This window comes from Oryzias melastigma, linkage group LG3 (genome assembly GCF_002922805.2).
Source record: "Oryzias melastigma strain HK-1 linkage group LG3, ASM292280v2, whole genome shotgun sequence".
Lineage (NCBI taxonomy): Eukaryota > Metazoa > Chordata > Actinopteri > Beloniformes > Adrianichthyidae > Oryzias > Oryzias melastigma.
In genome coordinates, this window is record NC_050514.1 from 7,087,272 (window position 1) to 7,114,935 (window position 27,664).

A 27,664-nucleotide genomic window follows, 5' to 3' on the forward strand; every position below is an offset into this window, starting at 1 on the left:
GTATGAATGCTAGTGCTAGTGACTAAAGCTTAGAGACCAGTCAGCCTCTGTACATGTGTCAAAGTCAAGACCCAGGTGCTGGATCCTTAACCCGTAATGGACAGTATTGTACCAGTACCAAGACCAAACTGAAACTCTACAGCAGCTGTGTCCTGTCAGTGTTACTGTATGGAGCAGAGTGTTGGAGAATGACACAGCAAGACTCAACAAAACTCTCCAACTTCCACACCAGAAATTTAAGGAGGATATTAAGGATTTTCTGGCCACAAAAGATCTTCCATGAAATCCTATTGTCCCGTTGCAACTAAGAAGACATGTCAACAATTGTCTTCAAAAGACGCTGGACATGGATAGGACACGTACTGAGGAGTGAAGAAAACACAATCATAAAAACAGCACTACACTGGACACCAGATGGAAAAAGAAAAAGAGGACGTCCCATAATCACCTGGCGTGGAACAGTAGAGGCCGAGCTAAAAGAATTTGGATACACCTGGGGAACCATCCACACCTTGGCCCGCGACCGTCAGAAATGGAAAGATTTCGTTGCTGCCTTAAACATCTCAAGGCGTAAAGGGCAGTAAATAAGTAGTAGAACAGTACTGGTTCTGGACACAGCACCAGACCGGGACCAGGCTAGGGTTAGGGTACCAGGTTAGGGTACCGGCCGCGTCCTGAGGTTTGTAGTTTTGAAAATGTAGTTTTAGTGTTCAATAAATGTTCATTCTGTTCAGCCCACGACCTAAGGTGTGTTTTGGATTTTGACCAACTCTGCAGATATTTGCAGCCCATCTTGAGACCTTTCAGGAGTTTGAGCTGTGGTCTGATGTGACTCCTCAAGTCTCTGATGATCTTCAGATCTGCTCCAAACATGGTTAGAAATAGAAAAATGACATTTTAGTTTAAAAAGTAACACTTTATCTTAGTGGCTACACTGTAAATAAAGAGACCACATAATGCCGGCCCTCCAGACCAGAACCGCCCGGCGTTATCTTGAATTATTGTGAAGGATACATTTTACAGAAAGGAAAACCTTTTGGGATATTTGGGATACATTTTTCATATAAAATTACATACAAGTAAAGAAATTTGAAGTTTTTTTCTTTTAACGTTTATTTCTTACCTGTATAACACAGAATATTTTATTATGAAAGGTGAAACATTGAAAGTTATTTAAGATTTAAGTTGATTTATTCTGGAATAATATTCCTGTTTGTTATTATTCATATTTACATTAAAAAGTTAAAAGTTTTAAAAATTTCATTTTTTATGTGTTCAATAAATGTTTGTCCTGTTTGGCCCGCAGCCTACTGTGTTCTGGCCCACTGTGTGATTGAATCTGACTCCCCTGCTCTAAGTGGTGATATAACCCCCCCCCCCCGGATTTCAGTCAGATTTCTGTCTGAGGGGGAACGTGCCAAACACACACAGACACGACAATCTAAGTGCAGATTTACAGGTTTGCTGTGAAACTGTTCCAGCTCTGTGAACTCTGCAAGCAGCTGTTTGCTGTTCTGATCCTTGTTTAGAGAATTGCAGTGACAACATCTGAGCTCAAACATTTCAGAAGGTGAACACTGCTGCTTTTTACCTGATATGTCAGAATGACACCACACGTTTCAGCTGAAAGCAGAACGTCTGGGTGGAAACCCGTCCTGCTGCAGCACCAAACTACACTTCTTGCTGAGTCAGATTTGACCTGCTGGTCTCTGTTGTTCTGAGAGTAACTGCAGCTCTGTGTTGTGCAGCTGTTGCCCAGTGCAGCTCTGGTGGTGTGGGTGCTATGCTCCAGAGAGGGATCCACACCTGTGAGTATGCTCAGGAAAACACCCCCAAAAGCACCATCTCTCCCTAACCCACCCCGCCCTCTTTAAGGTGAACGAGTCTGTGGAGGTCCTGGTGCAGAATGTGAACGACAACCCACCCAACTTTGCTCAGAACCACTATGTTCTGGAAGTGAACGAGGTGAGTGGCGCCGCTGTGACGTCTCTGCAGAATTGTGCAGTTTCCCTCTGACGTTTGCGTCCTGCAGCTCCTGCCCATCAACTCCAGCATCGGGCTGCTGCAGGCCACAGACGTGGATTCAGAGCCCCTCTACTACCGCTTGGAGTCTGCCACGGTGAGAAAAATGAAAACGTACACATTCTTTCCTTTCATGCTGCAACTATTTATGGATGAATAAAAGCTGAAGATTTGTTTTCTGGCACTTTATGACAAAAAATGTAGCTTTAATAATCTATCATCTTTTCTTTCAGTTTAGCACCAATGCACAGAATTGTTATCAGAATTGTTTTTCTGTCACAAATGCATTTTTTTTCAAACAGCATTTTTTCATCTGTTCCTGAATTCCAACTATTTAAATAGAGAAAATGTCAGGACTGTAGTCTTAACCTTCATTTTCTTTATAAATGTCCTGAATTATGATAAAAACAAAGCTACAAGACCATCAAATATCTCCATTTTCATTGGAGTGAGTCTTCATATTGTCATTACAATACTGACACATTGCTAAAGGTGTCAGGAAGTTCCTTCAGCGAGTTTTGGAAATTTTGCCCTCAAAAATGCATGTTAATTTAGGAATAATAAGGTAGAGAGGTGGCTGAATGGATGCAGAGTCACTGTAAGGTTTAAGGCAGAAGAAACTATTGGGTGAACATTTGCTTTGAACATCCATAGTGAAACACTAAAGTCCAAAGACTGCTGATGGCTTTCTTTCAGCCGTCGCCATGATTCAAACTTTTATCAAAAACAAGAGCCGAGCCGTTTTTGTGACCCTTAACTTTCCTATATTTTCTGTTAGAGAAGACCTTGTCTGGTTGTCATGAAAGCAGCTACAGCAGGGATGTCAAACTCAATCACACAACGGGCCAAAATCCAAAACACACCTGAGGTCGAACAGGGAACACATCTATTGAACACTCTAAAACTACAGTTTAAAAACTTTAAAACCGTAACTTTTTGACATAATTATGAACTAGCTGTATATCATTACCTGTGATAATCCTAGTGTGAATGCTGTAAACTGAATTTGGCTGCTGAAGATGCTAGTGCTGATAGCTGAAAACGCTGAAGTTGATAGCCAACTAACATATTAGCTAAATACCAAATTAGCATAAAAAACAACAAAAAAAAACCTTGGTTAGCCAAAACAACTAGCATGTATTTGAAATATTAGCTAAACTATTAGCTAGCAGAATGCCAATTTTTAAAATGTTAAAACCATCACTTTTTAACATAATTTTGAATAATAAAATGCAGAAATATTATTCCATAATAAATAAACTTAAACCTTAAATAACTTTCAATATTTTAATCTCCATAAAAATATTTTTATTTCAAAATTTATAAGTCAAAAATAGGTGCAAGATAACTTCTGGTCATTAATAACAATAAAATAAAATACCTGGAGGGCCGGATCCGGCCCCCGGGCCTCGACTTTGACACATGGGGTACAGGTTACTTAGAAGTTTCCATTAAAAACATCTAAAGTTTCAAGAAAACTGATCACATATGTTTCATCCATGTTCATCTTTTTTTTGTCATCAGGACAAATACTTCCGTCTGGAAAGCATGACCTCTCCCAGGATTCTGGTGAGGAGCATCCTGGACTATGATGCTGTGCAGAAGGTCTCCTTGGTACTGCATGTGCAGGTAAGCAGGTGTTGCTCAGCACCAGGTTCTGCTGACCTCTGCTGGTCTTTGCTGAAGCTCATATCTTCTTCCAGGACACGTTCAACGGCTCGGCCTCCAACGAGCCCTTCTTCACCTCCGTGGCCTCCATCACAGTGCAGGTGAAGGACGTGGACAACCGCCCGCCCTGGTTTCAGCCCTGTCAGAGGATCAGCTTTGGAGCTGCCAAACTGTGTGTGAGCAGCGGCTACAGGGGGAGGGTCAACCTGACCGAGAAGGAGGTGAAGCTGGGATGTTTCAGGAGAAAATGAGAAGTCTCTGTTTACAATGTTCCTCTGTCCTTCCTTTCATGGTTATTGGTGTGACTAACTAGGAGGAACATCTGCAGGAACTCCATGAACATTTTCTAACGAAGGAACAGATGACGCTTGATTTGAAAAATAATATTTTACCAAACAGTGAATTTATGACTTCTCCTCTTTGGATCTTTGCTCATGACCAGTGAAGATTTGCCATATTTCAGACAGTCTGAGTGTCACACTGAGAGAACCATGACTAAAAGCTGGATCTTCTGCACAGGAAGGCCCGCTGGTTCTGGAACCCGGTCCAGTGTTTGCCAGAGATGGAGACCGGAACCGGAGTGAGCTGATCAGTTACAGAATCCTGCGAGGTATTTCTGCTTCTGAGTCAAACATCACATGGTTCTGAATTCAAAGAACTGGCGATCCAGAACACGCCATCGTGTCATTTTTGCTGTTTTCTCCTCTTTGGATCATGACTCTTTTTATGAAGGTCCACGTCTGTAGAACAACCATTTAAAGAAACAGTCTGCTCCTCCACAACGACTCTACATGGAAGCAGGCAGTGTTTGGTAAAAGTGTCTTCTAGTGAAGACAGAGAACATGGTTAGCAGGTCCACCTCTGTCTTCTGTAAGCCCAGAAGAACCGCAGTGCTCTGAAGTGTTTGTTTCTGTTCCTGAAAAGTCCCACAGCTGATGAAGCTTCAGGAAGCGTTTCATTGTCGAGTAGATTTTTTCATGCTGACGTTTTTACTGACTTACCTGCAGTCTCCCCTCCCTCAAAAACATCTCCCATCACAGATGAAACAGACTTCATAAAGTCATCTTTTCTGCTCATCATGTGTCCTCTGATCCCCAGGAAATGAAGGGAACATTTTCCAGATCGATGAGGAGTCGGGGAACATCTCCATGACCAAGGCGGCGGACGTGGTGGGGCCCATATCCCTCACAGTTCTGGTAACAGCAGGTCTGAATGTCAAAGTCTCAGCAAAGCTCCCGGTTCTGAGTCCAGTATGCCCCCCCCCTTCAGGCATCCCAGGTGGCCAACAGAGACCAGTTCGCGGTGACGCAGGTGATCATCGAGGTGATGAAAAAGAGCAGGAACCCCCCTCGCTTTGAGAGGGAGCGGTACGAAGGATTCATCTACAGCAACTCTGTTCCAGAGAGCATGGTTCTCCGAGACCGGAGCACCAACCGCCCCTTCCGGGTCCGGGCCCAGGACGAGGACTTCGCTGGCGTGAGTTCCTTTAGATCACAAGTATCAAAGTCAAGGCCCGGGGGCCGGATCCGGCCCTCCAGATCATTTTATTTAATTGCTATTAATGGTCCGATGTTTTCTTGCGTTTATTTCTAATTTTGACAAAATATATTTTTATGGAGAGTAAAATATTGACAGTTATTTAAGTTGATTTATTCTGGAATAATACTCGTAGTTATGACAAGTTACGTTTTAAAGTTTTAAAATGTAGTTTTAGTGTTCAATAAATGTTTATCCCTTCAGCGGGTCATCCGGTCAGCAGAGAAGGTGATCGGCTGTAATCTCACGTCTCTTCAGGACCCGTACTCCTCTAGGACACTGAGGCGTGCAGGAAAGATCGTGGCTGACTCCTCCCACCCTGATGGCCAAAAACTATGTTAAAACAATTAGTTTCTTCCCCAAAAGTAAATCAAAATTTTTTGTGTACAATTTATCAAGCATGTTGGGATTATATTTAACTGTTTCAAAGTTAAAGTTGCTCTTTCACAAAATAAAAAAGAATATCATGGCTTCCACCTTTCCTTTTTCTTATTTTTTGTTAAATTCGAGGCACAAAACTGCATTAGAACAAACAGAAGGAAAAAAAATAGCAGTTCCATATCTGTACATCCCTTACAACCGTTATTGAAAGGTGATCAGAAATCATATTTTTCAGTGAAACAGCCTCATCTTCAAGTTCAGTTTTCTTTGTAACCATTTTCAAAAAATGCATGTGACTGGCACATCATGAATATAAGCTACAGAGATTCTCCTTTTTTACCTTCTCTCCTCCTGTGTTTGGGCATCAGGGGGTGAATCCAGACGTGAGGTACGAGGTCCAGTACAGCAGCTACGTCAACGTGACCTCTGACGGCTTTGTGGTCCTGAAGAGAGTCGTGAAGACCGAGTCCTTCGCCCTGCAGGTCGCTCACACACCTGCAGCTGTCTGTCACATGATGAGCCATGCTCCTCCCCCAATCTGTTGTAAGCTGTGAACTCTGTGCTGTGTGCAGCTGCGGGCCGTGGACGCAGCAACCGGCGAGTTTGGAACGGCGGCGCTCTCCGTTCAGGTCATTCCTGGTGAGGTCATCACTTTGCTAACTCATTACTTCCCTCCTCACTTCAGTGAAGTTGAGAGTTACTCGTCTCTCTTCATGCATGTCACCAGATTTTAAATTTATTATAATGAAAAAGGAAAAAATCAGTTCATTAAAAAATACATTAAAAAACTCTTTAAGTCCCCTTTTTCATTTTTGAAAGCATTTGTACAGAAGAGACGTTTTCTCGTTGACATTTTCTTAACTCCGCCTCCATCACACATCCAGACTTACAGGATCTTACATTGGGGGGGGGGGCTTTCTATACATATTTCTGTGTCATCCATATCAATATTGTAGGAATCACACCTTGAGGGCTGTGGAACAGTGGTTAGCACTCTTGCCACACAGTAAGAAGGCCCTGGTTCAAATCCCAGCTGGTCCTTTTGGTGCACGTTCTCACTGTGCCTGTGTGGGTTTTCTATGGTTACTCCAGCTTCCTCCCACAGCCCAAAAACATGCCTTATGCGTTAGTTGGTAACCTAAAGCACATGTGTCAAAGTCAAGGCCCGGGGACCAGATCCGGCCCACGGGGTGATCATATCCGGCCCACCAGATCATTTTATTTTATTGTTATTAATGACCCGATGTTATCTTGTGCTCATTTCTAACTTCTATAATTTTGACAAAATATATTTTTATGAAGAGTAAAATATTGAAAGTTATTTAAGGTTTAAGTTGATTTATTCTGGAATAATATTCTTGCCTTTTTGTTATTCATAATTATGTTAAAAAGTTAGTTTCAAAGTTTTAAAAATTGTCATTCTGCTAGTTTTTGGACTATTTTGGCATTTACTAAGATTTTTTATGCTATTTAAGAGTTTAGCTAATATTTCAGCTACATGCTGTTTTGAATAATTTTGTACCTTAAAACCTCAGCATGAAGCCATCAGGTAACCTTCAGCGACTCACCTGTCCCCCCCACAGCTGTAGCCGTCCCCTCCCCTGCAAACACTGGCTACCGCCCTGGCGACATGGCGCTGCTGGGCCTCATCATGGCAGCTTTGCTCGTCCTTTGCCTCATCGTGATTGGCTTCCTGGTTTCCCGCTTGTGGAAGGGAAAGTCCAGTTTGGAAAGCTTGTGCCAGGTCAGACACTCTGAATGAACATAGTCAACAACTTGGATCTCATAACTCACCTTTCTTCCAGCTGTAGTTCACCTTGCATAGCCCCGCCCATTTTCAGCATTTGTCTCCATTTTCATGTTTTTAAATGTAATGGTTTATGACAGAAAACCTCCCTAATCAATAAATAGTGCGTTGGCCATTTCTGTTCGAATCTACTAATTCCAAAATCGAATACACTGGAAATTTCCCAGAAGTCCTTGTGAAAACTAGAGTGCATTGATGCTCACCAGATTAGTGAATGTAGACCACAATGCACTGCAGTTGAACAATTTCGAACAAAAAAAGTGTTTAAAAAAACGTGTTTAAATGTAATATTTGAATAAACTATCCACATTTTCACCATCAGAACACAGTGGATTAATAAATAAACGTTGTGAAATGTTTGTATTGATCTGATTTTCACTTCGTGAAATCAGTGACATCATATCTGGAGTTAGGAAAAACAAATAAAAAGTAGTGAGCATCGTGTCTGAATTTCCTTTAAAATCCAGGGAACTATACAGTCCTGTACTTTAGTAGTTATGGGTTAGGGAGGGAATTCAGACACAGCCATAGTTTTCTAAATAAAAGCAGATTGATACTTTTAAAGGGTTAGCCTTAACATAATCAGCCTAGGATCACAGTATTCATGACTCAGCTTGAAGTTGTAACTTTGATTACAGCTTGAGTTACAATTACAAACTAAAAATTAAAAAAATGTTTTTAATAAAACATGATCGCCTCAGGAAGAAGCATCTGTAGCATCCATGTGATCTGGTTAACAGGTTTTTTTTGTCTTTTAGTCAAAAACAGATTGTAAAGTAGAACATCTTCATCCTGAGTCTTCATCAGTCCATGGCTGCACTGACTGTTCAAAGTGTTGCTGCTCGTTTCTTTGGCAGCATTTGCAGAAAATCCTCGTCAAGAGACGATCCGACCAGCTCAGAGTTAAATCTGGTCCTGATGCAGGAGGAGAAGGAGGGATCAGACTTAGGTGTCATCCTCCTCCTGCAGGGAACTTCTGGTGCACAGAGGTCAAAGGTCAGTGTCTGATTCCCCTTTCCTGCCTGCAGTGCCTGCGGAGCGAGCAGCCCCGGCCCGGACACCGAGACTCCCTGCAGTACACCAACGACGGCTTCCAGAACGAGTCAGACCGCGGCGGGGGGCGACGCTGGAACCTCACTCCCAGGCGCAGCACCTTTCCCCAGCCCAGGGGCCGGGTCCTCCCCCTGGAGAGGCGGGGCCACTGCTCCTCCTGCGGCATCTACAGCAACCACGTCCCCAAGGGGAGCCCCGTGATGAGGTCCAGCAGGAGGGGCCGAGGAGACGGGGACGAGCACGGAGTGAGGTCCATCCTGTCGCACCAGCCGCGCAGGGAGGGGGGGAAAAGCGTGTGGTTCAAGCAGAGCGAGGACTCCTCCGACATCGAGGTGGAGATCATCCCGGACACCGTGGGCCGGGTGGAGGAGGAGACTGAGGAGGAGCTGGAGGTGGAGATGGAGGAGGTGGTCAGAGACCCTGCCGCCCCCATGAGGGGCCCGGAGGACGCTCTCCAGAGTGAGCGCATGCAGACCGGGGAGGAGCAGAACCCCACAGAACCGGGCTCAGACCAGGGGGAGGTGGGCCAGGAGGAGCGCTGATGGCAGGGGTCAGAGGTCAGACTGAACAAACAGCACCTGTGAGGGGGAGGGGGGCGGAGACGCTTTTCTCACACCGCAGCATCTGCATGGACCTCTGCGGTTCTCATGGGTTCTCAGAACATGTGCCCCCTCACATCCCAGCATAGCAGAAGCACACGGAGCTGAAGCGGCTCTTCAGAAAACATGCACAGATCTGAGCAACCCTGCTGCGGGTTGGGGGGGGGGGTCTCCGACTGTCCCAGCGCTTTCTGGAGGGATTTAACATGAGCAGGTGTGATGATTCAGCAGAAACGGTCAGGCTGTCCATGCAGGTGAGACAGAGACGTGGTGCAGCGGCGGCTGGATTCAGGTTTGTCCCTCAGCGACGGCCCGGTTCCGGAGGAAAACATTCTCACATATCCGATCATTTCCCTTCATCTACCAAGAACTGCTCTTCAATGTGTACTGGAGTAAAGTTACTTTAAAACACTATTAATCGAGTAGAAGCACAGAAGTGAGTAACAACCCCTCTACCGTTTCGTCTTTTGCTGTCAATAAAGTTTTCACCATGGAGCATTAGGGAAGCAGTTTCCATGACAGAAACTCTGTCTTCTTTTAGTAAAGACTGAAAAAAAATCACATTTCTGTCTTGTTTTTGTGTCCTCGATAGTTTCTGTTAAATCAATGTTCAACAAAAAGAGCTTTTTTATTTTAAAAGACCCGACATATTAAAGCTTGTTGCAGAAGTGCTGATGCATCCATGGTGCTTCCTGGTTTCTGGACAGAATTCTTTCAAAGTTCCCCTATGACAATTTTTTAATTGAAAAAACGTTCCCAGTGTTTTAATCATGATTATTACGTTTTTATCCAAAGTCCCACAACCGAAATGTCCTAAAAAGCTATTATTCATGTTGATGTGAAGCCTCTGTTTCCAAAATCTCTTCTGAGGGGGCGTGGCTTTTGTAGCTGAGCAGCCCCAACCCCCCCAATTATGATAGCTCTGTGTCTCACCAGCATAAATCTTCACCACTGCTACATAAAAACATCCAATCTGGGTAATGTCCAGCCGTATGGTTCTGATCCAGATGTCAGCTGGACGAGGAAGTGAAGATCTTCATGGACAGAACTTCCTCCAAAATCCTGATTCTTTCTCCTTCCAGTTCACCAAAGACTCTTTTAGCTAATTCTCCAATGTTTATTGACTGTGATCAATACATTCAATCATTGGTTTCTCAGAGTTCTTGATAAAATAATCAAAGCTAACATCAAAATGCTCTTTCATTGATTTACAATCCTTTCCAACTGCGGTCAAATGAGCCGCCGTTCACATTTCCGTGGTCACATCAAGAAGCTCCGTGGAGTCTGGTGGAGATTTTCCAGCGTTCTCAGTCCTGCTACCGTAAGTATTGGATGAAACTCACACCAAAAATCCAGTGATGCTGATTTGACCACAGAAATGTGAACGGCGGCTCATTTGACTGCAGTCAATGTGAAGATACCATCTTCTCTTCTCCAGAACCTGAACTAGACACTAGGAACAGATGAGGGTTTAGTGCATGTGCAGCAGAGCTGTTGATGGAAAGAAGATCATTCATTCAAACAGAGTCTGTCCAAGACAGTTTGATTGATTTAAAAGGAGAAATACTCGGAAATGCAAAAACTACATGATCTCTTATTACATTTGTTCTCTTTCTGAAGAAAAATGACACACAGACATGTTAGAAACTCAAAAAACAGGATCTTCATCTGAGAGATTTTTAGTCAGCGCTCTGCAAAAAACAAACAAGTCATAGCCCAAAAATCTGCCAAAAAGTGCCTTGCCAAGCATTCTTATTTTGAGAAACAAAATCTAGTCACTATGACATTTTCTCAAAGTCATATTATTTTGCTATTGAAAAACTTTCTTGATAATTCTTCTTTTAAGACAGAAAACAAGACTTCTTTGAAGGGTTGGTTTTGTACACATGCTTATATTGTGGTTCAAAAAGGTTATAAATCAAAAAAGTAACCAGATAGTCAGTCCATTGTAGCTGAGTAAATATCCAACAGACTCAAAGTATGGCGCAGTAAACTACTTTCTATGCCAAAAGTTACTGCAGTAAAAGTATCTCTGTACTTCAAGCTCTATCCTTGAGCTCCTCGGTTTCAGTAACGCTGGCGAGTCTGGGGGTGAGACATCTTTCTACTAAACCCTTTGAGTTTTGATCATGTTGGTGAAAACTATAACAACCTGTCCTGTTTCGTTTTGTAAAGTGACTGAAAAATGAAAATAAAAAGTTTTCTTGGGATTGCTGTTATTGTTCTGACATAACTACAGGCCAAACAGCTTGTTAGAGGGCGGCAAAAGGAGCCAAAACAGGAAGCTGAGGCAAAGATTCAGATTTAAGCAGCTGCACTACTTACTCCAGGTAAACACGCCGAATCAGTTCCACCAGGCTAATCCCAATCCAAAGACGTCATGGTTGATTCATTGTTGGGTACTCGAGCCTGGTGTGGCCTGGGGGGTTAAAGATATGCTCACCGGTCATGATGGGGATGGACAACACAGTCTCACCCCCAAATTGTCACATACTGATGCGTGGTTAAGGACCCCTCTGCTTCACTTTAGACCAGGGGTGTCAAATTCTGTCACATAAGGGGCTGAAAACACTGAAATTGATAGCTGAAAACACTGAGAGTCATTCAAAATATAAGCAAAATGCCAAATTAGCCTAAAAAAACTCAAAAAAAAGAAACGTAGGGCAGTCAAAACAGCTAGCATGTAGCTGAAAAAGTTGTTGAACTTCAAAATATCCTAAAAACGTTTTAAAAAGCCTGTATTACCCAAAACAACTAGCATGTAAATACTAGCCTAACTCCTAAACAGCCCAAAAAAAAACTAAGAAAAGCCTAAATTGGTCAAAACAGGTAGCATGTAGCTAACTTAAGTAATCAAGGTGAATTCCAAAATTGTCCAAAAAAACTTTCAGAATGGCAATTTTTAAAAATTTAAAACCGTAACCTTTTAACATAATTATGAATAATAAAAGACAGGAATATTATTCCAGAATAAATCAACTTAAACCTTAAATAACTTAATATTTTACTTTCCATAAAAATATATTTTGTCAAAATTATGCAAGTTAGAAATGAGCTCGAGATAACATTGGGTCATTAATAACAATAAAATAAAATGATCTGGAGGGAAGGATATAATTACCTGGAGGGCCGGATTCGGCCCTCGGCCCTTGACTTTGAAACGTGCTTTAACATTTTGGGTGTCCCCAGCTTGTCGTTTGTCGTCAGGCCACAGACAAAATGCTAATCAGAGGTCTAGAATCCCCGAGACGCAGATCAATCCACAGGCAGCAGTAAGGGAAAATGCATTTGCCAACTTTGATTCTTTAAACTTTATTTTGAAGGAAGTTTTATGTTGGAAAACTACCGGATTTCGTTCATCACATCCGCCTGTCTTGAGTGGAGGCTTGGACCGCTGACTGTGCTAAAAGCTAAAACGTGTTGAAAGTCAAACAGACTCATTTGGAAAGTTTTTTTTGGTGGGATAAGAGCCAAAGAGGAAACCAAAAAAAAGAGCCTTCGACTTTAGAGACGCATGAAGCTGCTGTTTGCAGACAAAACCAGGAGTCTTCCTCAAAATGCGGATTTATGGAGACTGATGTTCTCACGTACTAAGCTACTCTGCATAACATGGAGCGACTTACCATCGTTTCATATATGCTCGTCACTCCTGAACAGAGGAAAAGTTCTGCCAGAGTAAAGTGCATCAACATTTAAATTGAAGCAGTTGCATCACCATAAATTAGCTAGAAAGTTTAATTTAACTGCAAGCCACAGATGTTATCAGTGTGTCTCACTGACAGGCCAGAAGTCCTGAAGTTTTGAGAGATGAAAGAAGCAGAGTCGGGTCACCGGTTTACAGTTTTATTTAACTCAAATCCATCAGCGTCAGAAATGAAGAGCAGTCCTCCAAACGGGTGAAGTAAAAGATCATATTAAAACTCCCTGATTCAAAACAAAGAAAAAACAAAGATCACTTTCACGAGAGAAGCTCTGATCATTTGATCCTGGAGTCATGGCCCTCGTCTGTGTTCATCAGCGGCCTGATCAGTGCATTCAGCTCTATGCTCTACGGTTAAGAGCTGCTTCCCTCAGCAGCAGCATTACGTGCAGCCTGGCTCCAGCGCAGCTCACGTTTACTTGGATTTAGCAAAGCCCACCCTGTTGCTGTCGCGGTCGAACACGGTGTAGTACTGTCCGATGAAGACGTCTCCCAGAATCCACAGCGGCCCTGCGGGGGCCGGGATGTCCAGCCCCATGAAGCCGCTCAGGCAGATGGTTTTCCCAGCCTGACTCTCCTGGAGGAGGAACACAGGAAGAGGAGTGAAGGAGGAGCAAAAGGAAGCGCAAGCCCTCCCTAAACCAGCAGCTGAGTTTGCTTTAGTGACGCCACACCTATGACTTAGTCACAACTGCCCTTTGGGGTGGGTACGGGGTATCTATGGGGGTTAAACAGTATGCAGGACTTATCAAGGTCCTGGACTGCTCCATGAACCCGTACAACAGAAATGTTCATGCACATTTTTTCTACAGGCTTTTTTCCAGTTGTTTTCTTAGTCCATTTTAGCTACATGCTAGCTGTTTCGGCTAACCTAAGATTTTCTTTTTAGTTTCTTATTGTAATTTGGCATTTAGCTAATATTTTATCTGGTTATCACCTTGAGTGTTTTTTAGGCATCAATTTCAGCATCTTCAGTGGCCAAATTCAGCTTACAGCATTCACACTAGCATGATTGCAGGTAATGTTACATATCTAGTTCATAATTATGTTAAAAAGTTTTAAAAATGTAGTTTTAGAGTGTTCAATAATGTTTATGCTGTTTGGCCATTTCAGATGCGTTTTGGATCTCGGCGCCCTGCGTGATTGAGTTTGACACCTCTGCTCTACAGGAAGAGCAAACCAAATGAGTCAATAGTTGCCAGTAAAAGCGCAGTAAAAAACGCTGCTTACTTTCAGGACATACTGCTCTCCAGTCAGAGTGTAGCTTTGCCCCCCGATGTTGAAGGTGATGGCGGGCAGAGACGGGATCTTGTCACAGTTAATCATATACTGGAAGAGTCAAGCACAAAGTTAACTTCAGACTACCTCAGTCAAACAAACTTGATCAAAAATAATCGTCAAATCTCAAATTCCCAAGTTCTGCTCTGCTCTTCCACTCTTTTGATCCGGTCGGTGTGTGCTTACCTCTCCCTGGATGAGCGGGATGGCTCCGATGGCCTTCTGCAGAGCTTTGACCTCCGCAGACGGGCCGGTGAGCAGGGAAGTCCCAGTGTCCACGATGGCCTCACAGCCCCCCTTACACAGACTGAGCTGGCTGCCTACCGCCATCCTGTGCCACAGATACACAGCATCTTCATGTTTGTACTCTAGACTCTGGTACAGGTTTAGAGTAGTTTCTGCATAGTTTCATGCTGAATAAACTGTACTGTAAAGACTCCTCTGAGCCCGTTTCCATTGAGGTGTCACTGACGACACCTCAGGTGTTAAAGAGTTAAGGAGACGTGCTTGTGTTTGCTGTGTTTCTGCTCCCCACCCGTCCATGTGGATCTGCCAGTAGGCCTGCCGGCTGATGTTGACGTAGTGGAAGTCTCCGCTGTAGTATTTGGGGTCTGTTCCTCCCAGCAACAGCTCGCCGCCAGGCTCCGTGTCCGGGTTCCTGAAGCAACAAACCACAGAGTCCCAGAGTTGTAGTACCGAAACAGTCCTAAGAAAACAGACCAGGACAGTCTGAACCGACAGGACGCTCCCTCACCTGTTCAGGTAGAAGGAGAAGACGTTCTTGTCCACCTTCTTCTGCTGCATGATGTTGTCGAACACTGGAACCACCCCGTCCACAGAGATGCGGGGGTACGCCATGCCGAGGATCCCATCAAACTTGGCAGCAATGAAGGCGACGCCAGGCTGCTTGATGGCCTCCCCGAACAGCTGCTTCTCCACAGAGATGTCCCCGATCTGCAGGAGGAGAGGCGTGTCCGATAGGTTCACGTGGAAACGTGTCTGCATGTTCTCCGTCACACTCACCGTGCACGTGTCCTGGCTCAGGTACCCGGACAAGCTGCCGGTTCCGTACTGGATGGAGAAAGACGTGCCGTTCTTCACGTAGGTGCTGGACTTAGCCGAGTTGTACTTGTGGTGCAGCACTGAAAGGCAGTTGGGGGGTGGGGGGTGTCAGACACCGAAGGCCAAATCAGACAGAATGGAGGGAGGGGGGCACTCACAGCAAGCAATATCCAGCAGGGAGCAGTGAACGGAGGGCACCCACAGGTTGGAGGAGCCGGTGTCGAACACCACAGTGAAGGGCTGGGGGGGCGTGCCCAGACCGATCTCACCGTAATACTGAGCCTGGAAGGGAAGAGGAAGCAGTCAGCTGATCACCAGTCACTTCACACAACTGCTATGAAGACGAGTCCAACAACTGCAGAGTCATGATGAGACAGGAAGTGATTGCCACACAAATGCAAGCAAACTTCCGACCACAAAGCTTCTTATAAGCAGAAGTTAAAGTGATTCAATCTGAGCGATGGTGATTCAAAGCCAGCTTGACTGACAGGCTTCCTGCATGTTTGTGCTCAGAGGAGGGAACCAGCTGATCATGATTGGATCAAACTGTCAGCTGATGAGGACCACAGAGCAGGGAGTGACCAGATCACACGGGTCAGTCGTGCTTACATCCAGGTAGTTCTTCAGGGTCTCTGGCGTGGGTCCGTTGCTGGACGGGAAGCCCAGGTTGTATTTAAGGGAGTGTTTGTCGGCCAGGAGTTCCTGGGCTTCCCTGCCGGAGTCGGTCAGCTCTCGCCTGATGGAACGGAACTTCTTTAAGGGAATCCTGAGGGAAGACAATCAGGATGAGAAATTGGACATGTGGATTGTGGAGCTTCCCGGCATGGAGACACAAAAACCCTCCAATGCTTTTGAAGCATCATGACGAAGACTGTAATTATTATTACTGTGGAATAATAGAACAATTTTAGCCAACAGGAAATCAATATTTAAACAGACGGGTTCAACGTAAACATAGTTTTTGTTAAGGATCTTATAGATAGTGAAGGTAATCTTTTGACCTTACCAGCTTTTGTGGATAAACTCAACTTTTCGTGCAACCTAAAAGAGTTCAAAAGTGTTTGTAGTGCAATTCCTGTTGCTCTGATCCAGCTAATTAAGAATATTTTTTTACACTCTCAGAATGTGACAGCAGCAATCCCAATGCTACGGATTTGTGGATGTGATTTTTTAGATTTAAAATGCAATAATAAATGTATCAACAATACTTTAAAACAAAAAATATACTATGATTACAATCAGGCTTCCTTTAGAACATTCATTGATGTGACCAGTCTGTAATAGTTAAGGTTAATATAAATTTAAAATGTGGCCTGTTCTATCAAGATTTAAAGAATGTCATTTTAAGACGTCAGCCATATTTATCCTGTTGCTGAAAAAAAATAAAAAATAAAATAAAATTTTGATGTTGAACCCTGTGCATTCTGTAATTCTAGTGGTGAAAGTCTGTAGCATCTTTTTTCTTATGTCAATATTCCAAAGACTTTTGGACAAATGTTTGGAGTTTAATGAATCTTAAACTTATCATTCCCCCATTTAGTTGTTGATGTATTCTTTCAAATCTCCAAAATATAATTATACTACCTGGAAAATACCACATTCACTGCTGCAAATGTAGAGGTAAAAACCCTCATTTTCTTGTTTTCTAATCAAATTGATATTGCATTTGTAGTCTCTTAAATGTATGAAAGACTGGAAAACTGCAGATGTGATCTCCAAACAAATTGTCTCATGTTTATTATTGTAATTTCTTTTAGCTCCCTTTTATTTATTTTCAACCATCATTTTAATACATGCCTGGAACATATATTATTTGTATTTGCCCCCTTGTGAAAAGACAGTGTTATCCTCTATTTTCTGGGCATAAATATTAACCCTGTAATACCTGAGGCATTGCTGGTGACGCTTAAACACAAAATATTTAACATACTGTAACTTTTGAACACGATCAACATAATTCCAGTAGATTCTGAAGGAGGAAAGCAGCGTGTTAAAAAGTTACAGTATATTAGAGAACATAAACACTGGAGCTCTGGTCTTAAAGGGTTAAAGTTCATCAGCTGGGCCTGTGAACAGGTAGGATCTCGCGAGACTGTTGTTACCCTCTGTTCAGACCAAAACACCATGCTTCCCACTATTCATTAAAGATGTAAATTTTCATTTAAAAAAATAAATATCCTATTCCACCAACAAAAAGGCTCCAAAAATATTGAAATCTGCAATATTCTTTAAATATTTATTTAATGAACTCCCCTGGCTATTTAATATTGTTTCTGTTTAATGTATTGTACATTGTCTATGGTACATTAATTATTTTTCATGTTGTATACTTGCATTTTGTTCAATAAAGTTTTTTAAAACCCGTTTACATGGCGCATGCGCACTACTCTAAAACTCCAAAATCGCCGAACCGGTCCGACCTAACCCGCCGTCACAAGAAACGGCTCAGACTTGGCACGGGTCCGAAGCCGTAGGGGGTTCCGGTTCGGTTCGAGCCGCGCTTTGGATGAAACCAGCGGGAACGTCAGCGGCTAACGTAGCTAGCTTAACCTTCGGTCCCGTCCAATCAGGAGCAAGCCGTTTTCTTACCGGATCAGGGCGTCCCCGCATAGAACCAACGCAGCGATCACGCACAGCACCGCGGCCCTCATCGTGCTGCTCCTCATTCACCCCGCACACTGGAGCCGAAGCGCGTGACTCCGCAATCTGCTGCTTTATCAACTGACTGCGGCTCCGTCACCGTCACGTGCCTCTTCGAGCCGCGCCGGCGTGACGTCACTAGCGCCCAATAAACAACTTGTTTTTCAAACAACCCTCCACCAACTGAACCGGATTTCAAATATTTTTCTAATCTAATTTGTTTATTTTACGCCGGGGGCTAAAGTAGACCAACAAAGCAGATAAACTGACTGATTTTTGTTTTTCTTTTTTGTTCCTGTCAGACAGGTAGTCTATCCGCCGCTACTTCCGGTGTTAATGTTTATTCAGGTAAACACGATCAGAAACATGTGATTTCTAGTCTGAGGTGCGTCACGTGATTTCCAGCCATTTATCCGCTTTTACAGAAAACTTTCCCCAACATCACCGCTTTAACCTGTCAAAGGTCACGACCCCGCCCCTCCACAGAGGATAACTGGGTCACCGAGACCCAGATATGAATGGAAAAGTGCTGAGAACAGTCTGACAGTCACCAACATGTCCCACACCAGGTGTAAATGCTTCTGACAGAACTTTTCAGAACCTCCTCTGAGGTCCAAAGAAATAATGGTCAGAGTCATTCAGACGCTCACTTCCTGCTTCATCACCTGACTGGATCAGTGAGGGAGAGGTCACCTGTGGTTATATGAAGGCCCTCCTCCTCCCCACACTGCCACCACTTATAAAAATCTTTCTGAAACAATCAAATTGATCTGAAGCCGCTCTATGAACAACTCAGAATGAAACTCAAATGCATTTTATTTCATCTGTAAACCAGAAACAGTTCAGTTCTTATTTAATTCTATTTCAATATTCATCAGGTTTCACATCAGTAATAGTCCAAAAAAATAAAATCAGTCAGAAAATATAAACAATAGCTAACTGCTAAACGAATCGAAACAGACTAAACTAAACTTGGACCCTCCATCTCACTTTAAAACATTCAGCTTCTCATTATTTTGTTTATTTATTTTTTGTTTTATTTTATGTTCCATTCACAAAAAGAACACAGGAATGCTTTATTTCTGCAAAAGAAATTACAGGAAAAAAAATAAATCAAAAAGTGCTTTCCAAACAAGTAGGTCAAATTAAAAACACTCTGAAACAAAAAGCATACTACCTTTATAAATGACACTCGGATAATAAAGCTGACTATGAATCAAAAGAGGTTGTGAACTAAATGAAGCTGAACAGTCTACACAAGCTTTACAAAATGAACGAGCCTTGTTCTGCTTTGGATGAAGTCATATTTGTACCACTGAGAACAAAAGCCAGAGATCAGAAACAAAAATTATTCTAAAACTGTACCTGTTAAGGAAATCTTAATTTTAAATCAGTCGTACTTTATTCTGGTTTTAGCGGCACAAATGACTTCAGATACTTTTGTGCAGAGGTTGCTGTTATACCAAAACTGGCCAGCAGGTGGCAGTCTCCTCTGAGAATTTCTTTAATTCAACTTTTTGATCTCTTTTTTGCTTGTTCTCTTTTAAAACACACAGAGAAATAAAAAACAGAAGAAAAAAAAAATCAGAATTCAGACTGGGCTCCGGAGAGACTCACAGCTCGCCACTGAGCCTGCAGATCATTTATAGACTAAAAAGGGGAATATTTGTATTCTTCTTTTGTAAACTAAGACAGATTTATAGAGTTAAAGTCACCAGTGATGACAGATCTTTGCTTCAAAGTGTAGTTCTGAACAGGTTCTGATCAAATGAAAGAACCTGTCTGATCAATGACAGAACTGCTGCTGAGAGAAAACAGGCTCAAACACCAAAACCATTTTGAGTCCTTTTCTCTCTGACCTGTCGGTGATCTATGAATTGGCCCGGTTCTGGATTCTGTACCTGTGATCCTGCAGAGGAAGTCTCAGAGGAGGAGCACTGTCACACCTGGGTGATGCTGCGTCCATCTCCTGCTTTAAAAAGTTTCATCATTCCTGACGGTTCTGATTCTTCCTGCTGTGTTTGTCTGCTGCAGAACTTTATAAAGCAGGGGTGTCAAACTCAATCACACAAGGGGCCAGAATCCAAAACACACCTTAGGTCGCGGGCCGAACAGGATAAACATTTATTTACACTCTAAAACTAAATTTTTAAAACTGTAAAAACTTAACTTGTTAACATAATTATAAACTAGATATATAACATTACCTGTGATAATACTAGTGTGAATGCTGCAAGCTGAATTGTTAATGCTGATAGCTGAAGTTGATGAAATTATTAGCCATAAACACTGAAGCTGATAGCTGTAAACACTGAGGTTGATAGCCAGCTATAATATTAGCTAAATGCCAAATTAGCCTAAAGAAATAAAATAAAAAAAAAACTTAGGTTAGTCAAAACAGCTAGCATGTCGCTGAAATATTAGCTCCAAAATAGCCTAAAAAATCTTTTTAACATAATTATGATAATAATAAAAACAGGCAGGAATATTATTCCAGAATAAATCAACTTCAGTCTTAAATAACAATATTCAATATTTTACTCTCCACAATAATATATTTTTTCAAAATTATACAAGTTAGAAACAAGTGCAAGAAGAAATCGGGCCAGTAATAGCAATAAAGTGATATAGACGGCCCGGATCCGGCCTTGACTTTGACACATGCTTTACAGCACTGAACACAGATCTTCTTTACTCTACCCTGCAGGAGTCCTGAACTGCAGGGATCAGATTGTTTCACTATGTTTCTTTCTTGCTGAACCTTTGAGTGAAAATGAATCACCAAACTCACCAAAATTTGCTCACACCTAAAAAATAAATTTTGGGAATGAATTTCCTGTCTTTTTTTTTGTTTGTTTAAACTTGTTCAAGTTTGACTAAAACTCCAGACTCCTGAGTAAAAGCTCTTCTTCTGTAAGTTTTGGGAGGAAAAAAGTTCCTGCTTGTTATAATTTTGTGACATTTACAGAAGCAAAACTCCATGATGTGAAATTAAAAGGGTTGGAATTCAAACTTTGGCCCATTGGTGCAAATATTAAAGCAGAAGTGAAAACAACCAGATCAGCTGATTCACAGGGGGAGATCTGATGAGTCAGGAGGAACAGGGACCTCAGATGAAACCAGAGCATGACTCAGCAAGAACCATGACAGCACATGACGGCACACGCAAAGTGAAACTCCTGCAGCAGAGGAACTGGTGAGTGACAGCGGATCCACGTGTTCCTGAAGAGCGTGGTGTCTGTGTCTGTAGGTCACTCTGAGGTCACAACGCTCAGCCTGACCCTTGAGCACCGTCCCACACCGTACCACCCTCCCACATCCAGCTCTGAGGCGATCTACCGGGCCTCCTGCAACGAGGAGGAACATCTGATTCATGAAATAAAGTAAAATGTTTTAATCACAGAAGATGATTATCAGGACCAGAGTTTGGCCTCAAATGTTTAACCCTTTGACACCAGAGCTTCAGTGTTTGTGTTCTTTGATTTACTGTCATTTTTTAATTGTTAACACGCCGCTTTCCTCCTGGCTCTGCTGGAATGACATGGATCGTGTTAGCAGTTGAAAAGTTACAGTATGTTAACGAACTCAAACACGGAGATCCCATAAAAGGTTGAGAGCATCTAATGGGGGTTCCAGTTGAGGACTTCAGGCCAATGATTTCAGGTGCAAATGATGCTTTCTTTGCGTCTGGCTCCGGCAGGGGGAGGAACTTCCGGCTATTGATTTTCAAGCGTCATATTTTTTCTCTGTGGCCAGATTCTCTTCCTCCAAACCAGCCAATCACAGAACAAGCAAGTTTGTGGTTGGTTTGTTTCATTTTCAACACAGAGAGTTTTATTTTGAAGTTTGAATTCCATTTAGGAATGCGTGGTGGTATAAGTGCTCTTACCTCACAAAGGCCGGTTCAAGTCTGGGCTGGGGCCCTGGAACAGGGTCATCAATGGGGATCTTTCTGAGTGGAGTTTGCATGTTCTCACCGTGCATGTGTGGGTTTTCTCCAGGGACTTCAGCTTCTTCCCACCATCCAAACACATGCTTCATTGATTACTCTAAATCAGGGGTGTCAAAATCCAGACCTCGAGGGCCGGCCTCCTGCTGGTTTTCCAGAAGTTATCTGCTGTTAATTACCTGGATCAGGTGTGTTTGGCCAATAAGAAGATTCCATGGCAGGTTGGCTGGAGAACATGCAGGACACGGCCCTCGAGGACTGACTTATGACAGCCCTGCTCTAAATTGCCTCTAGGTGTGACAGTGAGTGTGTGGCCCTGCGACAGACCGGTGACCTGTCCAGGGCGTACCGCACCTTCACCCAACAGTTACCAGGTTACACTGGTGACCCTGTATGGATAAAGTGGGTCATGAAAACAGATGAGTGGAATTCTGCTTGCAGGGAATGATTTATTTCAAAACTGTCACCTTTGTTCTCCGTTTAGTGACACAAATATGACTCCATGGACACCTGCGACAGCTCTCTGCTCAAACTGGATCAGGGGAGAAGTTCTGTCACTCTGTTGAGTTCCTGGACTGCAAATGAGTCCGGGAGGACAGGATGAGTCTGGCCAGGTGACCCTTCAAAAGAGGGCAGAAGCAGGATCATGGGTGTCCTGACTTCACACAGCGAGGACCAGCCACCTCCCCAGACAGCCACTGGGGGTCGCTGTGGAGCAGCAACATTTAACAAACCTACTCAGTACCGAAGTTTATTTCACCCATGATTCAAAGGGCTGCCTTAAACCAGCTGCAACCTTTAATACTCAAACATGATACATATTTTAAGAACAGCTCGTGTAATGCATAGAGATGTTCTGTCCTTGCTTCTTTGTCTTTTTGCTCATGTTTTAGAGTTCAGTGGCTCTGTCAGGATCCTCTTCAGGAGGTCAAACTGCAGAACTCAGAGTAGACAAGTGACTTGATCTGCTTCATCCTCAGCAGATCTCTGCAGCTGCACTCAATATTTACACTTTGAATTTTACTTTAATGTTGAAACATGAAAAGCATGTGAATAAACCAACAGGCTGGCAGAGTTCGGCTCTGGTCAGTTAGAGGCGCCTCATGACGGCGTGTCGGGCGTGAGCGGGCCGTGACCCGAGCTCCGGTTCATGTTGCTGTGAGTTCCCTCCAATGCACTATTTCTGTTCACTCTGCATGAACTTTGAAAGAGCTTGTCTTTACTGATGCCCAGCAGGCGCTGTGGGAAGCAGCTCAACCCCTGAAGCCTGTCTTCATGCTGGAGCAGAGGCCACAGACCCCGCGCTCGGACCGTTCACCTCAGAGAAATCCTCTCAAAGGTGCAGTGAGACGAAGAAGAGCAGAAACTGCTGCAGATGAAACGGCTGCAAAGACTTCTATGAATCCAGAAGTGGAGTCAAACTGATGAGTGCGAGTGCAGGTTTGCAGACATGACAGGAACCAGAGAGTCTGCGAGTGACCCGAATATCTACCATCGGTGCAGATCAGCTGCTCGTCGCTGTTTCTGAGCGGCTCAGAACTCGGAGCAGGGGGACCGCCGGCGGAGCTCGCAGAAGGTGCTGTGACCTGCCAAAGAAAGCTGCTGCTTCTTCTTCAACACGACCTAAAAAAGCTGAAAGAGCTAAAGCTGTTCTGGGTGAAGCCGACTCTCATGTGAGATGAGCAACATTTGAGATATTGTTTTATGAGAACAAAGAGCCGTTTGACTTTGATCATCTGTCCTGCTCACAGACACAGGTATTAAAAACTGACTCCCTGATGAGGTTCACCTTAAAAAGCTTCCAGAATATTCCGGCCTCATCATGAGGATCAGAACTGAGAAGATGGCAGAAGAATCAAACTTTGTTTCTAATCTTAGCCTGGCTTCTATTTTAAGTTTGAATGCTTCTTTACAGAGAAAGGTGCATCATCCACTCTTCCTGTGACCCAAATTATGATGTTATAAAGTTAACAACTACATCCTAAGAAAACAGAATCACTTTGAAACATAGAGCAATGATCAGAGTCTAGTTTAGATCCTGGTCTGATCCAGGTCCGGTCCTGTTGTGATCCAGGTTTGGCCCTGGTTTGACGAAAGACTGGTCCTGTCTGATCTAGTTCAGATCCTGGTCTGATCCTGTCTCATCCCGATGTGGTTCTTGTCTGATCCAAGTTTAGTTGTGGTCTGATCCAGGTTTGGTCCTGGTCCAGAGCTGGTTTCTTCTGATGGTCCTCCTGGTTCATCAAGGGTGAAACCTCGCCTAATCTCTGGTTGAAGCAAACCAAAGAATTCTGGTTTTCTTGAGAACGAGGATGTCTGAGGTGTTGTGGATGAACTCTGATCTGGATCCCTTCAGTGAGAATCCAGATGGACTTTCTGTGGATCAGAGAACCAGAGGGAGGAAATGCTGTAAACTGTGTTTCTGCATGAACCTGAAGAATTTAGGAAATGTCTGTGAGGAGCAACAGGAGCTTCTTCATGATGTGATTCTGGGTGTAAAGTAACAAACTACATTTACTCACATTCCTGTCATGGATTTCTTTCATTTTAGATGCAAAATAAATGCAGAAGTAATCTCCTTCTCCTTCCTCTTTACTACTCTAATATATACTTGTCTCTGGTTTCTTTTGTCATGGCTGTCATGAAGGTGTTTAGACTTCTGTAATTCACAAGCACCAGAGCAGTCATCCTTCTGCAATGCTCCTCAGACTGGAGAGGAAGGACCAACAAGTCAGTGGAAGGCAGCAGAGCAGCCCAGGTCTGTCAGCGAGGAATCTGTGTGATCCTCCTGCAGACGGATATTCAAACCGTCAAGTCCCTCATTCTTTCTTGTTTAGGTTTACCTGCGAAAACTGTTTTCGAAGTCCACTTCCCACTGATATTTTTGGAACAACTTTTAATCCCAACACACTTTCCGGGTGTCTCCATGGAAACAGGGCTTGGATTTCAGGAGCTGCATGCATCAGCCTGCAGCTGTGTGGCTGAGCACATCTGCTCTGCTTGTGAATGAGCGACTCTGTTTGTTTGTTCTGCACAGATGGGATGAGCTGCAGATGCTCGTGCAGCTGACTTGCAGTTCTTCCCCTCTCACCTGCAGATGGCTGCAGCTTCAGAGCAAAACAAATGAGGACAGCTCCTGGGAGCGGAAGCCTCTGCTGCACTGCACTCTGATGGGTGTCTGTTTGTGAACTCTGTAAAGACAGTTGTTACAGCTCAAGGATCAGCGTTGGCATGGAGACCATTAGCTGTTTTTATTCACACCTACAGATGTCATGAAGCATCTTCCTCACAGCGGGAAAGCTCTTCTTAATTTATGAGGCTGGCGGGGATCAGAGCCGTCACACTTAATGAACATGTGTGGACTCTTATCAGAAAAACTTGGAGAACAAAGCCGCCTCCCCCGGGCTGAGACTCATGACTTCATGATGAAAGCAGAACCAGCCTCATGATGAAATCCCAGGAAGGACCAGCCATGGCACTCAGCCTGTCAGTGAATACTCCCACATCATGGGAATTATCTCTAAACTTTTCAAAGCCAAGCCTTTCCCAGCATGCCGTGGGTGAGGGGTCATATTATGCAAAACTTCCCCTCTGACATGAAACTGCTTCCTCACAGGAACCCACCCTCCGGTCGGTCCATAATTCACGCAAAGGCTCATGGGGGCTAGGAATAAGGTGGGTCATCACCGTCTAGGCGCTGCCATATTGGCAGGAATCGAGCCGAGGAACTGAATAGGCTGACTGCCGTGGCTAAGGAGGCTAACCATGGCAGACAACTGTTGCTCCCAAGATTGTACAAATAGATGCGGAAAAAAGAAAGGTACAATATTCCCTCTTTATTTACGGGGATCAGGGACCAGAGGAATCTACTAATACCCCTGCGGCCGAAGGATGTCTGTTACCGATCCATCCATACTCATCAGAAACACTCTGATCATGCTTTGTAAAACATTTATTAAAGAAAATTGGATTATTGCTAAGCATGAAGAGTTTCATTATCAATACTATTATTCAGAACAAAAGACTGCACAGCGGCTGCAGTGACAGAGTACTTTATGACGCAGATGAAGTGTTTTTTGTACCTCAAAATCAGGATTGCGTGCTTCCTCCTGAATAAAATAATAAACACTTGCTGAGGATGATATTTATTCTCCCCGATTTATCTTCTTCAACATATCAGGGTTTTTCTGCCGTTTCTGAGTCAGCTGATGGAGAGAGGAGCTCCTCCTCCTTCCTCGTTCAGCTGCTGTGTAGAGATCACCTCAGCAGTTCAGCTCCTCCTTCAGACACAAACATGTCAAACAAGCGTCTTGAGTTAGAAACAGGAATAAGCAGAGGAACACTGTACGTCATTTTATCGCATTCCTAAAGATCCGTAGAGGAGAGCTAAGTGGATCAGCTCCATTTAAAGAGCCAGGAGCAAAACAAGACTGAAAGATGGATCCTCCAGCGGTCGGATTCTGTTTGTGGAGCGATTCTTCATATCATGTATGCTAGCGTATACAAAGCTAACTTACTTTTATCATATGATATAATTCTGGTTTCAGATTGATGCTACTGTAAAACCACAGTTCATTACATGCACTTTGTGGGGATAACAATGTAATATTTAAGTTAGCAAGCGCTAACATAGCAATCAAAATGTGGATCCTGAAATGTTTATTTATTTTGTAGGAAGAAAGAGTGATAATCCATAGAGTCCGGACTTTATTCCGTCTATTTTTGTGAGGCTTTGGTGTGCGGACACAAATGCAGGACAGCTGTCACCTCCAAAAAAGTGTCTTTAATAACAAAAAAAATCCAAAAACGAAGGGAGAGCACAAAGCTGGCAAGGGAGGCTAGATCTGGTGCATGTGGTAACAAGACAAACCTGAAAGGAAGTGAGGGGAGGAATCCATTAAATACAGGAAGGGGAGGGAAAAAACAAAAGGACACGAGTAAAACCCATCAGGGAAGAGTGGCAATCAGCACAGGAGAAAACACATGGCAATTTTCAACTACCTTCCATCTCCAGAGAAGAGAAAAATAAAAAAATAACCAGACCTGTTAGCCGAGCTAATGTCAACAAACAACAGCCCGTTCCTGCTAGCCATGCTAATGTTAGCTGTCTGGATTATAACACTGACCCTTCCAGTGGTGATGCAGCAATTTCTTGATTGAAGATTCCACAGCTGAATGTTCACTACAAACCCAGATTGAATCCATTTGTAACCCTCCAGGATTTTGTAAACTTTAGAGTCCCCATGTAGGACGATGAGAAATTTATTAGTTATATGTCTGGATAGCATAGATCTGGGACGCTTTCTTCAGCGGAGATAACTTTAAAAAGCACGCCGGAAACATTATCGGGTCGGGAATATTTAATCTTTTTTAATTTTTTAAATAAACCTCAATGTCATGTGAATTAAAGTGAGATGAATACTCCGATGGTTTGAAAGTGTCAGCAGTGGCGCTCACGGCGGCGCTTTTCATATTGCTGCCAAAATGGCCGCCTGACTGCAGGGAGTCACGTGGGGTCTGGAGTTCTATAGAAGCCAGCAGGACTTCATCAGAAATTCACCTCTGAGTTGTGGGTGGGTCCGTTGGTGTGGAGCAATGCCACCACCCCCTTCTTTACTCTCTCCAATAGCTTACAGCTCCTCACACACTCAAGCTAACATTAGCGGTACAACAAAAATGTTGAGCAGTATCAGAGCTATCCAGCTGTACAGTTCTGATCCAGATTCCAGCTCAGACCAGGAAAACAAACACGTTCATGGATCTATTGGTCTGTAAGTGGATAAGTCAGAACGGAGCAGAGCAGGAAGACAGTGACATCGCATTTTCTATGTCACAATCTTTGACAAATCTTTTGGTCTTCTCCTGACTTACAACAATTTGATTAAAGAAATACTCAGGAACATCATTTTAAACTTTATTTTCTTAAAATACATCATGAGAAAATGCCACAAGAACATGCTAAAAAACAC

At 43.3% G+C, this 27,664-nt stretch overlaps 2 protein-coding genes across 4 annotated transcripts in view; one reads left to right on the forward strand and one right to left on the reverse strand.

The window, feature by feature from the left end:
- cdhr5a (cadherin-related family member 5a) overlaps positions 1-9,627 on the forward strand; it is a 13,090-nt gene extending 3,463 nt beyond the window's left edge. Inside the window, exons 3-14 of one of the 2 annotated variants that reach the window (XM_024265196.2) lie at positions 1,749-1,808; positions 1,876-1,965; positions 2,033-2,119; positions 3,547-3,651; positions 3,726-3,911; positions 4,210-4,300; positions 4,789-4,886; positions 4,960-5,166; positions 5,976-6,089; positions 6,180-6,246; positions 7,191-7,351; positions 8,443-9,627. In XM_024265196.2, coding sequence (XP_024120964.2) covers positions 1,749-1,808; positions 1,876-1,965; positions 2,033-2,119; positions 3,547-3,651; positions 3,726-3,911; positions 4,210-4,300; positions 4,789-4,886; positions 4,960-5,166; positions 5,976-6,089; positions 6,180-6,246; positions 7,191-7,351; positions 8,443-9,009 — 1,833 coding nt within the window. In that variant the 3' untranslated portion in view covers positions 9,010-9,627. The remainder of the gene's footprint in view (positions 1-1,748; positions 1,809-1,875; positions 1,966-2,032; positions 2,120-3,546; positions 3,652-3,725; positions 3,912-4,209; positions 4,301-4,788; positions 4,887-4,959; positions 5,167-5,975; positions 6,090-6,179; positions 6,247-7,190; positions 7,352-8,442) is intronic. The other variant, XM_036217102.1, reaches the window with a different exon arrangement.
- A 3,266-nt stretch (positions 9,628-12,893) lies between these two features.
- On the reverse strand, positions 12,894-17,881 carry ctsd (cathepsin D). Of its 2 annotated transcripts, XM_024265198.1 has the most exons (9): positions 17,696-17,881; positions 15,716-15,872; positions 15,265-15,388; positions 15,068-15,186; positions 14,799-14,998; positions 14,580-14,702; positions 14,231-14,375; positions 13,997-14,095; positions 12,894-13,343 (listed from the first exon to the last, which is right to left on the reverse strand). In XM_024265198.1, the coding sequence occupies exons 1-9, from the start codon at positions 17,770-17,772 to the stop codon at positions 13,182-13,184; spliced, it is 1,206 nt and encodes a 401-aa protein (XP_024120966.1). In that variant the 5' UTR covers positions 17,773-17,881; the 3' UTR covers positions 12,894-13,181. The 2 variants fall into 2 exon arrangements, with proteins under 2 accessions (XP_024120966.1, XP_024120965.1); XM_024265197.2 differs by having other exon boundaries at positions 14,799-15,186; positions 17,696-17,863.
- Positions 17,882-27,664: the final 9,783 nt, after the last annotated feature.

Coding starts and splice junctions, on each gene's coding strand:
- ctsd (XM_024265197.2), bottom strand. CDS start 17,772: ATGAGGAGCAGCACGATGAGGGCCGCGGTGCTGTGCGTGATCGCTGCG. Junction 14,376..14,579: donor TGGCAGATCCACATGGACGG/GTGGGGAGCAGA, acceptor TCTGTGGCACAG/GATGGCGGTAGGCAGCCAGC. Junction 13,344..13,996: donor GAGAGCAGTATGTCCTGAAA/GTAAGCAGCGTT, acceptor TTCCTCCTCCAG/GAGAGTCAGGCTGGGAAAAC.